This window comes from Microtus oregoni, unplaced genomic scaffold, assembly GCF_018167655.1.
Source record: "Microtus oregoni isolate MIOR12 unplaced genomic scaffold, Mior012 000037F_ref0000500, whole genome shotgun sequence".
Taxonomy (NCBI): Eukaryota; Metazoa; Chordata; class Mammalia; order Rodentia; family Cricetidae; genus Microtus; species Microtus oregoni.
In genome coordinates, this window is record NW_024543096.1 from 12483426 (window position 1) to 12500383 (window position 16958).

The window sequence follows — 16958 nt, forward strand, 5'->3', positions numbered from 1 at the left end:
ATAATAATCCAGCTTTATGATAGTTGCCTAAAAAGCGATGCACATTTGGTTTCTCTTTGAAATCTGCAATTTATTTGCGTTGTTTCAAGTGTACAAATTTCCCCCAACTTCTTCATGTCATGAGTGTGAGAAGGGCTGCTGCTCTTCAGGACCAAAGTGAAGCTGAAGCTCCATCCGTCACTGCTCTGGTGCCGCATGGATGCTGAGTCAGTGCTGGCCTAAGCATTCCAAACCCGAGTGGTTTCCTCCCACAGAGTCCGAACCTAATTCTCCCTAAGGACCATTATTTACAGGCCATGAGAAAACTTGCAACCTAAGGACGTAGCGTTTTGTCCTGTGCCTTAAAGGAGCCACACCCAGAGTGCCTGTCTAATGCGGTCTTATTTCTGTAGGTGGCACAGCATCTTGCCACCACCTACGGTGACAAAGCTTTCGAGGTGGCCAAAATGGCAAGTGTGACTGGAAAACGGTGGCCTGTTGTGGGAGTGCGTCTCGTGTCAGAGTTTCCGTACATCGAAGCAGAGGTATGTGATGGTCACAGGGGCGTCCTGTGTACTTGTGATCTGCCCTTCATCTCTGTTCATCCTACCTCTACCAGTTAGGTACTGCTAACACGTCAGCCAAAACCTGCAGTCAAGTGTCTGCTTTTCCTAGACATTTAATAGTGAGAATAGTTTGAGTGTGAATTCCAGAGTTTGTTCAGAGAACCACAACTCTGTAAATCTGGTTGTGTGTCCCAGAAACTGTAGCTCTTTAAGTTCATGTTCCTTCCATCTTGACTGGTTCCTTGTCCTCCTGCTTTGATAATTTCTCGATTTGTCTCAGCTTTCTTTCTGATACTATGAAACCAGACACCAAGCTTTGTGTATTTGTAATTCATTGTGATTGAAATCATAGTGTCCAGTCAGCTCCTCTTGTTGGTCTCTAAGACGGAAACCTTTACAGCCTGATGAATTGAAACTGACTTTTCTGTCCTCATCCTTTGCATATTTAGCTAGGTGAATAAATGTTTTCATTACGCATTAGCAAAGGGAAGTGATGCAGTTTGCGTGTCCGTGCCTCCTCCTATTTAGGAAGAAGGCATCCACTCTTACTCAACTCACCCCATTTTCCAGCCTACTGTAGAAGGCAGAGGGAGGGCACATGTGCACCACAAGAGTGTCTGTGCCTAATAGAGAACCAGAACAGTTAGAGAAAAAGATCAGCTTTTCTCAAAGCATATTTTAAAAGAAAGGGTCAAGCCAGCAATTTTTCTTTTATTTAGGTGAAATACGGGATCAAGGAATATGCCTGCACCGCAGTTGACATGATTTCACGTCGCACCCGCCTGGCCTTCCTCAATGTCCAGGCTGCAGAGGAAGCCCTGCCCAGGATTGTTGAATTAATGGGCAGAGAATTGAACTGGAGCGAGTCTAAGAAACAGGTATTGTAGAAAAGCTTTGCAACCACTGTCCCGCTTATAAACGTGTAAGAGCTTGATCTGTTTGTAAAAGGCTTGCATAACTGTTGATGGTTTTAGGTTTCCTGCTCACTTCTATATTATACATACCTAATATTTTCTTAAGAAAATGAGGAGATATTTTATTAGTTTCACTGTTACAGAAATCCAGAGAATGTTTTTTAATCCCTGGTCGTAACTCCTGGAAAAGAAAGATAACAAAAAATAGTAGGGTGCAGCCCTTTCTAGGTCTCATTGAAAACACTCTTAGGACATAATCAGTGGAGTTTCTGTTCTGGATAATCCATTGATAAAAATAGTGCTTTCACTGCCTGACCACCACGGGCTTATTATTTGTATTGTAATATTTTAAAAGATGAGAGACCTTTACAATCTGAAGAGCAAAGTAGCATTTGATGTCTTATATTTATTACCAAATTAAAAAATAATTCCAGTAATGCATAAAAACATACACACATACATATATACATAACTCCCCCACCCTCCCACAAACAACACACACACATACGCACACACACCTGGGCTATGGTAATACACAGAAAATCTTCTCCCTTCTCTGTGTCCTCCTCCTAATTAGCCCACACTATTTTCATATTCAAAGGAATACACTTTAGTTACAAACACTAAAAAAATATTTTCTTCATTTCCTGGGTCCTGTTCTTCCTTTAGCTGAATCTATGCAGCTTTTTGCAATATGTCCTTGATTAACCCTGGACAAATTCATTGAAGATGTCCATACTGCATGACATGATACACATGTCAGCTTTCCATGCTTACTGTATTTGGCGAGGTACTTGCCTTTCGCAAGTTGATTCAACTCTTCCTTTTGAATTGTTTGTTGGGAGAGAGAGAGTTTGCAATGTAGTCCAGACTGGCTTTGAGGTCTCCATCCTGCTTTTACCTCTGAGGTACTAGGAGAGTAGGGGTGTCCACAATGCCTGGCTTGAACTACTTTTTTATGCTCAGAAATATTTCTTTTGAGTCACTTTATAGCTCCTTCAAGTATTGTCCCTAGAGACTTCTCTACATTATAACAGCTCATTGCCTCTCAGCTGCTCAGGTCTCAGCTTTAGCATCATACTTTGTAGGTTCACTCAGATCCCATCTAAAGCCATTCAGACAATCTTACCATAATCATCTTCAGATCATGGTTGAGTCTCCCCTTTCTTATCGCATTCATTATTGTCACTTTGATGTAGGCTACTGGTGGTCTCTCGGGATCATTTTCCTGGCTTCTCTCCAGGGAAGCCAGTCTTCCCATCTTAACAACTTTGAGGATTTTGAGAGAATATAACCCAGACTTATCAATTGGATATTTTCAGAGTTCTTAGCTGAATGTATGTTTTAAATTGACTTTTGACCTATTAGATATATTTTGATATATTAGATAGGATCATGAAAGGACTTAACGCTGGTAGGTGAGGAAGGCGTCTCTGAGTTTTGCCTAGGAACACTTCAAAGTGTAGAAACTGGAGCAATTAGGAGGGATAGAAGAGAAATAGAATGTAGTGGCTGCTGATATTGGGGGAGGTGTAAGAGGATTTAGGGAGTTGTGTATCAGAAGGTAACAGTACCTTAGGACTGCTGTAACAGAAATACTGTCCATGGGTGCTTTGAATAGCAAACATTTATTTCTCAAGTTCACTTCTTCACTTTCTAACATGAAATCCAAGGTCAAGACCCAGGTCTAACCATCTTTTATCGTTCGTGGATGGGAGGCTCCTTGGCATATTCACACATGTAGTGAGTGAACGTTATTGAGCATCTGTCACGTGTTGATCATGCAGACAGGATTGGGCTTTTAGCCTAACCTTCAAGTGTTCGTATTAGGATGTAGATTCCTAAAGGTGGAATAACTGGGAGATTGGGTGCAAGGGTAGTTTTAATGGCTTGACTTTATTACGTTCTTCAAAGGCACAGTGGCCCTATGTCTTTAAAATTCTACTGTAGTGGTTCTTCTGAAATGAACTGATGGTAGAAATCTCTGGTGAGTGCTTCGATGACCTCATTGTGTCTGTGTGAAGAGCAGGCCTGCCCTTGGACTGCTAATGCAGTCTCCACTGGGTAGATCAGGCTGACCTGGAACTCATTGTTCTACTGCCTCTTAAGATTGTAGTTGAGGAAGCAGACCCAGTTTCTCCAAGTAGTAAACTATAGAGCTGAGTTTGAAACCTGTTCCCCAATCCCCTCCTGTTGCCTCAGAACTGGCGTATAACTCCTCCAGTTTCTGAAACTTAGCTCTTCATAGAGACAACACAAGAATGCCACTGTCTTATCATTTTTCTGTGTAGAAGAATCTGAGGTATGTTCTTATAAAAATTATAGTTGCAACAATTAGATAGGAACATATTTTGTGCTAGGAGGTAGGAAAGATAAAATTCTAAAAACCTGTTATGCTTAATGTTTCCAGGTAAACTGAGATTTGACTTTATTCCAAACTTTATGAGTAGACAGACATTTTTAGGGACACTCCTAATTTCCTTAAAGTAGCAAAAACTAAAGAGCTAAAGACACTCAGCGTGTGAGGTACAGGAGCTTAATGAGAAGAGTGGACAGTCTGGAGAGCACAGAGGAGAGGGGAAGCGTGAGTGAAAAGGTTAGGAAGTTGTCCTTCTGAGAAAAGGTTAAAAGCTTTGGGATTATTTAACCTGCAAAAGCGAAAGAGGAACAGGGTGATAAATAACTCTGCGCAGATGAATTGTGTTGTTTCTACAGTCAATACCTAATGAGTGACCCGTATACTGAATGTGGTGCCGAATAGTTTAGGGGGATAATGAATAGCTCATAGTTTCAAGGACCTTGAACTCTAAATGGGTGGATAAAACCCATGCATCTGTCAGAAATGCATGTATGTTTTCAAAGCTTACAGATATGCTTAGAGATGTCGTTCTTGGGGACTGCAAGTCAACTGACGGGAAGGATAGAGTAGGTAGGACAGCACTGTCTGGTGAGATAGGGAGTGACTGAACAGGAACGGACGTGAAGTCAAGTGCCCTTGCCAAACTGTGTACACCAGGGGATGAATTAATGTGTGTGAGAGGATGACTACATGGTCAAGCAAGGGAGATTTCGCATCAAGTAAACAAAAGAAACTTAGTTCAGATGATTTGGAACTTTTGAGATGCTGTGTGTTTTGTCAGTTCCAACAGAAATTTCCTTGGAGACCTCAGAGTAACTTGCTTTTAGGGAGGGCTGAGCAGGAAAGGGCACGGGCCTTACTTAGAACATATTTAACGCTGTCCACAGAGACAGGTAGATATTGTAATTTTCATATGAGGTACGTTTTTATTTTCATCGTGAGACTCTAAATTTCAAATTTAAAACAGAATGCATAGTCAGGTAAGAAGCAACTCTCCATGAGTTTCATTCTAGTCAGGGAATGCAATACCAGTTTCAAAAAGTAGAAAGCAAAATATATCTTCATGATCTAGGAATGGTCTTCATATTGACCCAGACTGATTTTCCAAATTATGCTCATTAAGTTTGTTGTCATTTATCAAGAATTGTGTGCTATGGGAGGTTAATAAGGGGTCACCAAGGAAAAAATGTTTCATATATGTCATTTTCATATTTGAGTAAGGATTATTAGATCAGGAAAATTCTATAGAGGCGATACATAGGGACTCCATAGGGTATTTCATACAGCCCCATAAGTGTTTGCCACACGAGTGGTTTTATGGCTAAATCGCTAGTTTTGACCTCTGAAGAGGTCTGTGATAGCAGGTTGTAAGTACTCTGTCCTTTGACCTGGTCTTTGGTTCAGCATGCCCATCCTGGTCTTTGGTTCCAACATGTCCATCCTGGTCTTTGGTTCAGCATGTCCATCCTGGTCTTTGGTTCAGCCTGTCCATCCTGGTCTTTGGTTCCAGCATGTCCATCCTGGTCTTTGGTTCCAGCATGTCCATCCTGTCTTTGGTTCCAGCATTTCCATACAGTGCTGATGCGGTGCTGCTTTGGTATGCCAGCAAGCAGAGGAGTGATTATTTGATGACAAAATGAAATAGCCAAAAGTGTACTAGGAATGTTTCTGTAGAAGCAAATGGTAAACCTTGTGCTAGGTTAGGCTAACTTCATTTATTTAAGCTAGGTTTGCCAGGGCTTATCAATATAGCACACATGAAAAAAGCAAAAGAAGGAGGCTTTAGTTTACTGTGACTGCCAATCAGTTGACAGTGGACCACGATTGTCCCCTACTCTGATGTATTCTTTCGTTGTGTTAACATAGGCCATGTAACTAGAGAGGTGGAAAGGCTTGCTGCTCCCATCTAGGTACTTGTACATCCCTGTAGGAACATGTTTTGTTCTAACTCTTGGATTATGTAACAGAATTTGTGGTCTGGAAGAAAACATCCAACGTGGCATAGAGCTTTGAAGTCGCTTCTGCTGAAGCTTTTGGCTAGAAAATCTCTAAAGAGAAAAGTCATTGATGCTGCTTTCATATGTAACCTGTGATACAGAAACATGTTCGGTTGGCTCTACCTAGCAAAGGCTTGGCCATCCCAAGCGAGTTGGAAGAGTTGGAAAGAGGTGTATTGCATCTCAGCATCAGATGTCTTAACAGGCACACCGTCCTTTCATGAGCCACACTGAGTAGAGTTAAGTCCTACTGTAGTGTGATTTAGACAGGCTCCTCCGTTCTGCTTGTGCAGGGAGCTACATTGTGACCTGGATGGCAAGATTTCTGCTTTCTTAGAAATATCGTGGTTATTTGATGGAATGTGGATAAACTTTACAAGCAATGAGGCAATATGAATTGAGTAAGAAATTACATTTGAGCAAGGCTCAGAGGCAGCATGTCCAGGGACGTGAATGTTAGAATAGTTTTTAGTAGATGGCTGGAAACAATTGATTAAAAAAAAACATTTTTAAACCACAACTGGTGCATTTTCTTGTGTGAAGAGAGAAGACTGTCATTGGAGATAGAGACTTCATGTTTAATTTAACCATACAGATGTTGGTGTGGATACATTTTACTTTTTTTAAAATGCAGCGTTCATGGTGTTTTTGATGTTATTTTTTTTGCTGCATCTGTTTCTGAAGAGAAAGGCAGTAGGAAAAGAATAATCTTAAAACCAGTTTGTCTTCCTAAGAAAACAGAGTACCGAGCCTGGTTACTACCATCGTCTACACAGTGGCTTAGCTTCCTATGCCTCACTTCATGGGCATTTGAGTTCACATTCAGTATTTGGGACCTGCTGAGTTTGTAGCATGATTTGATGTAAAGTTGGGAATTTAAGGTATCCATTTGCTTTTGCGTGAGAACATGTCAGTGGCTTAGGCTGTAGAGATGACTCAGCAATTTAGGGGACTTGGAGCTCTTGCAGAACACATCCACATCCACTTTGGGCAGGCAGCTCACAACTGTGTAACTCCAGCCCCAGGGAATCTGATGCCCTCTTGTGGACACCATGGGTACCCCACGCGTGCGCCTACCCATACACACATATAGACATAATTAAAATATAATGAAAATAAATCTTGAAATCTATCTCAATTGCTTAACACAGCCATCAGTTTTTGTTTGTTTGTTTGTTTTTGTGACATGTTCTCTCTATGTAGCCCTTGCTATCCTGGAACTCCATATGTAGGCCACAATGTCCTCAAACTCAGAGATTTGCCTGCCTCTGCCCACCCCAACACTGGGATCAAAGGTGTGTCCCTCCACATCGAGCTCAGCCAGCATTTGATGTCTCTCCTTCAGATCTAGATTGCCTTGTGTCTGTCTAAGCCATGCTCATTCTCAGGAAACAGGAACAAGAGAGAAAACTAGGATGTCTCTTTTAAAGCTGCCACTCAAAAGGGGAATATCTTGTATCTGTTCCTATTCTATTGGCCAAAGTAAGTCACATGACCAAAGCTCATAAAAGTGGGATTAAGAAATATATGCAAGGGGGAGGAGTGTGCATGTGTGTGCATTTATACGTGTGAGAAAAGAGATTTGCATACAGTATACACTGTACTATAGTTGCCTGAGGTAGTTAGATGTAACAGTAATGAAATGGAAGCTAATGGCAGCGCATGTGCAGTAGCGACTTGGGATACTGGAAGCAGTGTGAATGACTGTGGAGACTGTGGCTGTTGGAAGCTTCTAAGAGAACTTCCACATAGCTGACCACAGACACGGTAAGTCGAGTGTGGCGCACTGGGGGTTCAAGCCCTATCTGTTTCACTCTTCTTCTCTTTCATTGCCATCACGCTGTAGGAGTTTGATCTTGTAGAATTTGGTAGTCAATAGCGTAGGAGAGTCCACTACCGTAAAAGGAACAACAGAGCTAGCGCATGTAGAACAGGCATCCTTATACTGTGGGGAACCAACACAGGTGACACATGCTCTATGACATGGAAGAAAAGATGAACCAAGCCCAGGGCCCCCCAGCGGGTCCCTGGAACCAGAGGGCAGGAAGAATCAGGCACACGCAGTTGGGCATACTGGATGTGTCAGGTTACAGCAGTATTTTGGATCTGTGTTAGACTGCATCTTAAGTTGCTTAAGAAGGAATGGTAGCGCTACACCGAAACTGGATGCTGGTTCAGTGAGAATCAGTTTCTGGCAGTAAAAGAGAAAGAGAGAAATATCAATAGCTCCTATAAATCTGTGAACTCTGTGTACGTGTCTTTTCTTTTTCAGGAAGAACTTGAAATAGCCACAAAGTTTCTGTATTATGAAATGGGCTCTAAATCTCGATCAGAACAGCTCACAGATCGTTCTGAAATCAGCCTGCTGCCTTCAGACATTGATAGGTACTTCTAATAACTCTTCCTCCTCCTTCTGCTCCTCTTCCATATCCTTGTCCTCTTTCTTTCCCTCTTTTATGTAAATCTGTTTCCATTATTCAATGTGTGTGTTACAGGTACACCAAGAGATTTCTTAAGTTTGATGAAGACGAGAAGGGCTTTATTACCATTGTTGATGTTCAGCGTGTACTAGAGGTAATACATTTATTTTCATTATCAGCTTCAGGTATAGATGGATAAAGATAATATTTATTAGCATTTTTCACAAGCCATCTTTCAACTCTTGGACAGTCTAGTCACATCAGAAGAAGGCTATGCATTACGTTTAGCTAAACCTCACTCCTGTGATTTTCTGTCTAGAACATCAATGTGCAAATGGATGAAAACACGCTGCACGAAATTCTCAATGAAGTAGATTTGAACAAGAATGGGCAAGTTGAACTCAATGAATTCCTGCAGGTGAGTTGTGATGGGATAGATAGATGCTTTTGTGTTTGCTCCTGCTTATCACTGTCGTAAGATGCAATTCTTCCACCTCCCAATTAGTCACTTCATCTTGAAAATGTAGCCAGCAACAGTGGACTTATCTGCCCTCAAGGATGAGGCTCTGTTCAGGCCTGCTCGTTTTCCTCCTGTTTATAGGAGGTATCAGTTTTTTTGGCTAATTTAGATTAAATCCAAATTCATTGTGGCTTACAGAATTGTACAAGAACTATGCTTTTTACAGACTGATTCCATGGAATATGATTGCTGGACCATTGCCACACTGAGAGGCGACATATATCCAGTGTGGAAAGTCATTGTCATTTTTTTTTTTAATGGGAGAGATTACAACCTCTGGTTTTATTCATTGAAGAATCATATTCACTTAAGAATATAATTATTCACTTGTTACATTTTGAAGAGCCAGAAAAGCAAATGAGAAGAAACATCAAGATGGCAAATTTAAACATTTCTATTTCTGTCGTTGAAGTAACCAAAGTTTCAAATGTTCAGTCATTATAGCCATGAAGGAAATATGTTTTGTTACTGTAACTTCACACTCGATGCTCTACATTACCCCTTATAGTTCTGTAAAGGAAAGATATTGAACACTATCCCTAGCTGCCCATAGTCTCCGGTCATTTGAAGAATGTATTGCTTTCCAATCAGCCAGGTTGTTTTCTGTAGCGTTTCTTGGGCAGCTCTTTCAAATGAATGCCAGGTCTTGCTTGCGCCATGGCAATGATGAATGCTGAACATGAAATAAATTAATGCTGGGATTTTGGTCAATGTCATCCCTTTCTTCACTGTGTCAACTTAAACAAACAAGATCAAGGCAAAGGAAATGGTAATTGTCTCTCCAGAGATGAGCCACAGATAAGAGCATTGTGGAATCTAAATGCAGAACATTTTTACAGGTTGTGTCCAGCATCACAAAAAGAATGTTTAGTTCTTTAACTTACGGTTTCACTGCATGCCAATTTTAAATTGAATTTGAGATTTATGGTTAGGAATTAGAACACATCTAATGCCTCTTTTGTATAATTTTTCTGGGGTATATTTTATTGTCTCAGAATTTTAGAAAACTCTTCTTCAAAGGAATAGCTATCCTTCGTTTCCTGTGTTTTGTAAACAATCAACAGCATTTAAACTTTAAAAAACCCAGGGTTTTAGAGATGATAAGAATCTAATTTAATGGATAAGTTGTGTGGCTTGGGTTTTAAGTAGATTTCTTGACGGTAGTAGAGTTAAACACATAGAAAATAATTTAAACCACCTGCAGGTTTTCGTGTAGAGTTCTTAAATAATTGAGTATTTCCTGTCCAGTTCTAAATGAAAGCAACCATTCATGCCTTCAATAAGTACACAGCATAACTTCCAGCTTATAAAACACTGGCGCCTTTTCTCATGCAATCTATTCAGACCTAGATATTTTTTCTTGTAGTATGGTTTTCAGATATACATAATACTTGATGGAAAACTTTTAGTTGGTTGAGGTTGGTACAAGAAACCCAATTGGTGGCTGTGAGAGATGCCTATCTCTGACCATTGTTACCTCTGCTAAATTCCAAAGATCTTCCAGAATCAGAAAGCAGTAAACAGAAAATTGTAAATGTTTCTCAGATGTAAAGTCTGTTTTCACATTTTATTGTTGATGAAATATTGTCCTTTTCTGAAGAGATAGAGTCCACATTTACCCTGGTAAGGGTTTGCTTTCGAATATGGGTATGCAGTTTCAATCATTGTGATGGGGGGTACTATGGAGAGTGCCTGGTTGAAGGACTTTGTTTCTTCCTGTCTGGGCTTGATGACACTTGTGCGTGCAGAAGTCGGCCTCTCGTAAGCAGTTGCTAGTGAAGCAGCCTTGAATAAGGTTAGGAGATTCAGATCCAACCCCTGGGCAGCTGCCCCGGATGCCCTCGGGGAGGATGTTTTTTAAAATGCATCTCCCTAGGCTAAAACCCTAACTCTGAAATGATTTAAATATTTTTATATGTGAGGCAGAAATCCTTAATAAATAAATAAATTTAAATTAAAAAATATTTTTATATGTATCATTTTAAATATAACTAACTCTACTGAGTACATTTTTTTAATAGGAGAAACAAATCAAGAAAAGCCAAGATTTAGTTCCACATGGTTGTGAAGGAGGGGCCGCACCTTTTACTGAGAATTGGAAGGTGCTTTCCAGATTAAAGTCGCTTGCTTGCTCTCTGCATGCATTTTCAGAGCTAATACTGATTTTATCCATTGGATAAAAGTGAATTAGCTACAATCTAGGTGGTGGAGTACTTTCATTCTTAGGGCAGGTCTATTAGTCCATTTTTAATGACTCATGAATAATTTGTTTAAAAAGACTAAGAAAATTGGGTTTTAAAAGACTTGAAGTTGGCCAGGCGGTGGTGATACACACCTTTAATCCCAGCACTCGGGAGGCAGAGACAGGCAGATCTTTGCGAGTTTGAAGCCAGCCTGGTCTACAAGAGCTAGTTCCAGGACAGGCCCCAAAGCTAGAAAGATACCCTGTCTCAGGGGGAGAGAGAGAGAGAGAGAGAGAGAGAGAGAGAGAGAGAGAGACTGAGACTTGAAGTTGTCAACTATAATAACACTGAGAAGATCATAACTAAATGTAGGAGGTCGTGGTTTATCTTTGCTCTATCCCTGAGATTCCTTTTTATGATTTAAAAATAGAATTCAAGATCCAAGTGACCCAATAGGCACATTATGGCCTAAGGTGCTCGTTAAGGGTAGCCTGATCTACTTAGCTGGTGCCGTCTTTATCAGCAGTGTGAAACATTGTCTCCCTTCACCTCTTTTTGAACTGTTGGAAAGGTTGGGTGTGTGCTCGGGATGTGATGGAGCCTTCATTGCGCCTCTGCCTGGCATGGTGGTGACGTGTAGGTGCTGAGAAGAGGGGCCTGATGTGAGCTGGCCTGCTTGCTGAGTGTGTTCTCTGTTTTGATTCAAAGCTGATGAGCGCAATTCAGAAAGGAAGGGTGTCTGGAAGCCGACTTGCCATCCTGATGAAAACCGCTGAAGAGAACTTGGACCGAAGAGTTCCAATTCCTGTGGATCGTAGTTGTGGAGGATTGTGAGTCTGACCAGTCAGTCCACAGCCAGCAAGCATAGGACAGCCAGCACCATGCACCGAGCGGAGACGACTCACACCGCTCTAACATAGTGGCTATGGTAGCGTGTTTCAAACAACAACAACAACAAACACTGGAAAACATTCCAAAACTTTGAAGATGTTGGTGTATTTGCCAACTTAATTTGCCAATCCTTTGTTTTTGTTATTCAGTCTAGCTTCTAAAAAGTGCTTTTCTCATTTTTAGAGCACACTGATTTAATGTGTGTATCCATTGTGTAACCTGTTAGACTTGACACTCTGCCTTTTCACTCATTCGTTCATTCATTCATTCATTCACATCAGTTTTGGAGGCAGACTCTACAAGCTTGAAAAGAAGCTAGAAAATGTGAGCACGCAGATAGCATTATGGTTTTCTTCTTAGACATAATCATGTTTGGGGAGACTTCTCAACCCTTTCCTTCTACCTCCCCTTCCAAATATTCCTGCACACTTTCCTGTTTAGGGTAACACTGCCTAATCTGGAGAGGGAAGACAAAGTTTAGATCTGGTTAAGATTTGGTTACATTTCTAAAAGAAAAAGTCTGAAAGCTTCCAGAATCACAGGAGTAATATAAAGACAGCACTGACATTTGCCGGGAGGTACAGTGATAGTTGCTTCTCAACAGTTCATTTTTTTCCCCAGGCACTGCTGGCTTTCTTTGACTATTATAGTTGCCAGAAAAAAATCCTTGCTTTTTTTACTTTAAAACCAGCATTTGAGTGGCAAGTTGGATATAATGGGATGAGACCAAATCTTTCCATTTCTTATGGGAGTAATGATAAAACACAGTTTTCAATCCCACAAGTCCTGAATCTTGCAGTGGGTGGTATCGTCAGACCTGTTCTTCTTGGGGTGGGCAGTATTTGCAAAGAGATAATACAAAAGAATTGGGCAGACTTTAGTTAACATGAATTATAACATCAAAATAAGACATACCACTTTAATATCCAAGGACAATCTGCTTGCCAAAGCCTTTCTCTTTGTGTACTCAATGGGAAAAAATTCTCATTCTACCAAAAATAAAAAAAATAAAATAAATCAAAGAAAGACACTTCCCCCCCCACACACACAAATAAAAAACAAAACTGAATGTGCATTGAATTCAACAAATAAAGCACTGAATAGAGATGCCAGTTGGAAGATACTTCTGCTATATTCTGTTGGCATTATAACTAGTAATCTTAATATTTATTAATTGTGCTCCCTTTTTTGAAGCTGCCAATGATGGTTTTGTGTGCATAAGAGGAGATGCAGCCCTTGGTTCATACTCCTCTCCAGGCAGGTTGGGGCAGGCTGTGTGAACTGGTACATAAAGCACCTTCGTGCTACTCTTTCTGCTTATGCGGGCATGTTTTTCTGCTTCGTTCAGTATGGGTTATGAGTCCGCATATCATAATATAAACTGGGAAGTTCACTTACCTAAGCCCCTCCCCCCAAATATGCAGAAACTGCAGGGAGGGACAGCTCAACTCATTTTATTATTAAATGAAGTTTAGATACTTCCATTTCTGCAGGATAACCTGACAGAGAGCAAGTGACATCATAGCAGGTGTCGCTGAAGTTTTTCTTTCAAAGTGTTAATATTTTACACTGTTTTAAAATTATTATTTTTTGCCAGGCGGTGGTGGCGCACGCCTTTAATCCCAGCACTTGGGAGGCAGAGGCAGGCGGATCTCTGTGAGTTCGAGACCAGCCTGGTCTACAAGAGCTAGTTCCAGGTCAGGCTCCAAAGCCACAGAGAAACCCTGTCTCGAAAAAAAAAAAATTATTTTTTAATAAATGCAAGCACGTGGCTTTGCGATTGTTTTTCTATCATGACAGTTAAGTTCACTTTATACCTCGTGACAGTTAAGATGGCAGAAAAGCTGTCCTTTAAGACATCCCTCCCCCCAAAAAAAGGTACCCCAAATGATATATCACAATACTCTACATCTCTCTCTTTTCTTTTTCTCTCTTTCTAGTTAGATCAAGATAACCATGGCTTGTGTCACCCCTGATTCTCTTACAGTAGGGACTGGGCTTAGAATGTGACTTGCTCAGGCCAATCTGTGTTTGGAAAGCCGGTCTTGTTTGTACATGCTTTGCTATGGATGAAGTTCCTTTAAGGACAAAGAGAAGTGCACTTTTCTTCATTTGCGCTTATCTGCTTTGGCTTAAAAATCTGCTTGTTCTAAGACATGCTCCTTCACCAATCCCAGAGACTCACTCCTTGTGGAAATGGCATCGCTGTGAGGAAAGCACCCCAGCGTTTCCCTAGGAGTGTCTCATTAAGCCTGGACAGCTAAGCAAAGGAGAAAGGAAATAGGGGAACAAGCCCCTTTAAAACTAATTCAGAAAATGAAACATACTTTTTCCTTTTCATATAGCCCTGGTATTTGTTGACTCTGTTCCGGTGTGGGAGTGGGTGAGCGGGGATTACCTTTTATTATCAAGTGATTTATTTCAAGAGCCTCTGAGGGGATTCAGGTGAAGGAACCGCATCTGTGCTGGAGGGCTGCATACCCCTTTAACTAGCCTCCGCCTCGGTGGTAATAACAGTGATAAGGCTGGATTACTTGTTTAGCTAAGGTTGTCTGCCTCACATCCATCATGCTGCGTATTCCTGCTTTCAGTCTGTTCCCACTGAGGGTAACTTCCGATTTCTGCCATCGAGTGCATGCTTTGTATTCTGCCTTCGTTTACGGCTTGATTTTGGTCTATTTCAAAATATGTACAACAAAAATGTTCCTTCTGATTTTTAACTCAGTACAGCTTAGGGATTGTCACTGATTTTTTTCTTACCCTCTTTTTTATTCTTTGTTAAAAGGTCTTTTGCATATGAATGTAATAATGTATTGACTTCGCTGATGCTGTAAACTCTCACTGCATTTGACTCTAGGGAGTAAAAAAGCCCTACTGTGTTTTCAAAGGCTATCAAGTCTTAGTCCAGCCCCAGAGAGGACATCCTCCCTCACTGCATGCTTTTATACTGTCACACTTTTATGTATTGTGTTTGGGTTATCGTTCTGGACTGGACTGTTAAATGCTGTGTTTGAGGCTGGGTTGTCATTTTTATAACTGTCTTGGTATTTTATCACCATTATTTATTACTTTTGATATACAGAATGAGCCGCATGCATTTATAGAGCAATAAGAAGATGTATTTAATGTGCCTTGTTTTTAACTGAGTAAGAGCCGAAAGCATGAATCAATAAAAGCTGATTAAAATGGTCCATTTGCTGGCATTTCTGTGTTGCTTGTGGTCAGACAAATAACTTTAATTATTGTTGAAGTTTTTAAAAGTTTGAAAATATTTTCAGAAACTGTATTTTAAATGACACCCATTAATTATTTTACATTAGAATTTTGTAACTTTATCTTAAGTGAAGTGTCTGTAGACAGATATTATTTTATGTGACTACCAAATTATTTATTAATTTGTTGCTTCGGTTTTACGTGGCCCTAGTCTGCATTTATCCCATTACAGCTCAATCGAATTCCTTCCCACCCACCCCCATAGGCCAGAACCTCTCAGCTTTTACGTTTCCAGGCTTGCTGATGAATTTTATCATAACTAAAATCAATAGAAATGAATGGAAAAGATTACATAATCCATTTTGATCATCTTACATGTCAAGTTAGTGCAGGGTTGCCAAGCGTTGATAAATGCTCTGACAGAAAAAAATGCTATATATTTTCATTGTCAGTAAGTCAGTAAAGCTGTTATCAGTTTAATACTGGCCCAATTTTATAATGCCCATGTTATTTTATAGGTTTTAATTTGCACACGTACAGGGAGTGCTTTCTCCATTTGCGACTTAGAAGTGCTACTTCCAGGCTGAGCGTGCATTTGTGAGTCCCTTACAATCCTTCAAAACTATATCCCGAGAGAAGGTTTCCTCCCAGACAGACATGCAACAATACATCTGGGGAAAAAAAAATACAGAGCAGTTCAAAATGTTTTCCATTGATCCAGCTTATGCAATTTGATGAGACTTAACTAAAATTTGTCAAAATATTCCTCATAGTTTTCAAAACTATGTAAAATGGATGGTTACTTTCAAAAGAAGGAAGCTTGAGAGTGGCCTCAGTATTCTGCAGTGTTTGTCAACAGGATATTGTCTGGTGTCAGACCGCATCTGACGACACGTGACTTAGGAAGGAGAGGAGGAGCAACAGGAGCTTTATGTTGGTCTGGCTCCTCATAATGAGACAGTTCTGTAAGAAGGCAGAAATGATGAGCATTTTATGCCTGTACTTTGTGGTTTAGGTCTCTAATTAGCTACCCAACGTGTGCAATGCAGGCATAGAATATGACGTGTGTGAGCCCTGATGATGCCACAGACAGCCCTGTGCTGAGAGGTGCGGCGTAAAGCCAGTTGCTGTCCTTCCATCTCCTTAAATACCTGCCCAGGAACGGACGTGATCTGAGAACAATGCTGCTAGTAGAGTCACCCCTATGCTCCACGTGTGGCCTCGACCCTTTTGCTTAGCGTATGTTACCACTGGAAGTATTCACGTTGTAGTTACTTGAACCGAGGGGAAGGCTGTGTGGTACCTTCGTTAGGAAGGTATTGTATTGCATTTTGTATTTCAGTGGAATCGGGGGAGGACTGAAGTGCACAGAATGTGCCGTGGATGTTGGAGGATGGTACATGGTACAGTTGGTTTGTTCTACAGACGTCTGAGCCTTACAGACTCGTGGGCATGTGTCTGAAGCAAGCCATCCCTGCACTCATCTATCAGGTAAATGGCTCCAATAGGGCAATGTGCATCTTGCTTCTTTATCAGCTGCTGCTAGCTTTCTTTCATTGTATCAAAGAGCGAGGAAGTGGGAAGTCACACACACACACACACACACACACACCCTTCATACTTCATGCTCAGCGTTCTTTGTTAGCTTTTAGCATATCCTAAACACCTGGGTCTAATTTTTATTAGCTTTTTCTTTAACTCCAACTTAGACTTACTTGATTTTGTTTGTCTCAATAATCTAAATGTAATAAACTCAATTAACATCACACTATTCTTTTGCCTGACCTCAGTGCCCTCTTTTAATCGAGGTCTTCTGCCCTTGCCGGTCCCTTCCTCGAAGAGGTAGAGTAAACAGCCACTCCCTTTTGTATGTTGCTTGTTAGGTTTTCTCACCGTTGCTTCACTCCCCATTTTTT

The 16958-nt window shown here is 40.7% G+C and overlaps 1 protein-coding gene across 3 annotated transcripts in view; it reads left to right on the forward strand.

Annotated features, from left to right (window-relative positions):
• The window catches only part of Gpd2 (glycerol-3-phosphate dehydrogenase 2), a 176273-nt gene extending 161254 nt beyond the window's left edge, over nt 1-15019 (forward strand). For all 3 annotated transcript variants that reach the window (XM_041631438.1, XM_041631436.1, XM_041631435.1), the window contains exons 12-17: nt 393-524; nt 1265-1423; nt 8088-8200; nt 8311-8389; nt 8555-8653; nt 11647-15019. In XM_041631438.1, coding sequence (XP_041487372.1) covers nt 393-524; nt 1265-1423; nt 8088-8200; nt 8311-8389; nt 8555-8653; nt 11647-11772 — 708 coding nt within the window. In that variant the 3' untranslated portion in view covers nt 11773-15019. The remainder of the gene's footprint in view (nt 1-392; nt 525-1264; nt 1424-8087; nt 8201-8310; nt 8390-8554; nt 8654-11646) is intronic.
• Nucleotides 15020-16958: the final 1939 nt, after the last annotated feature.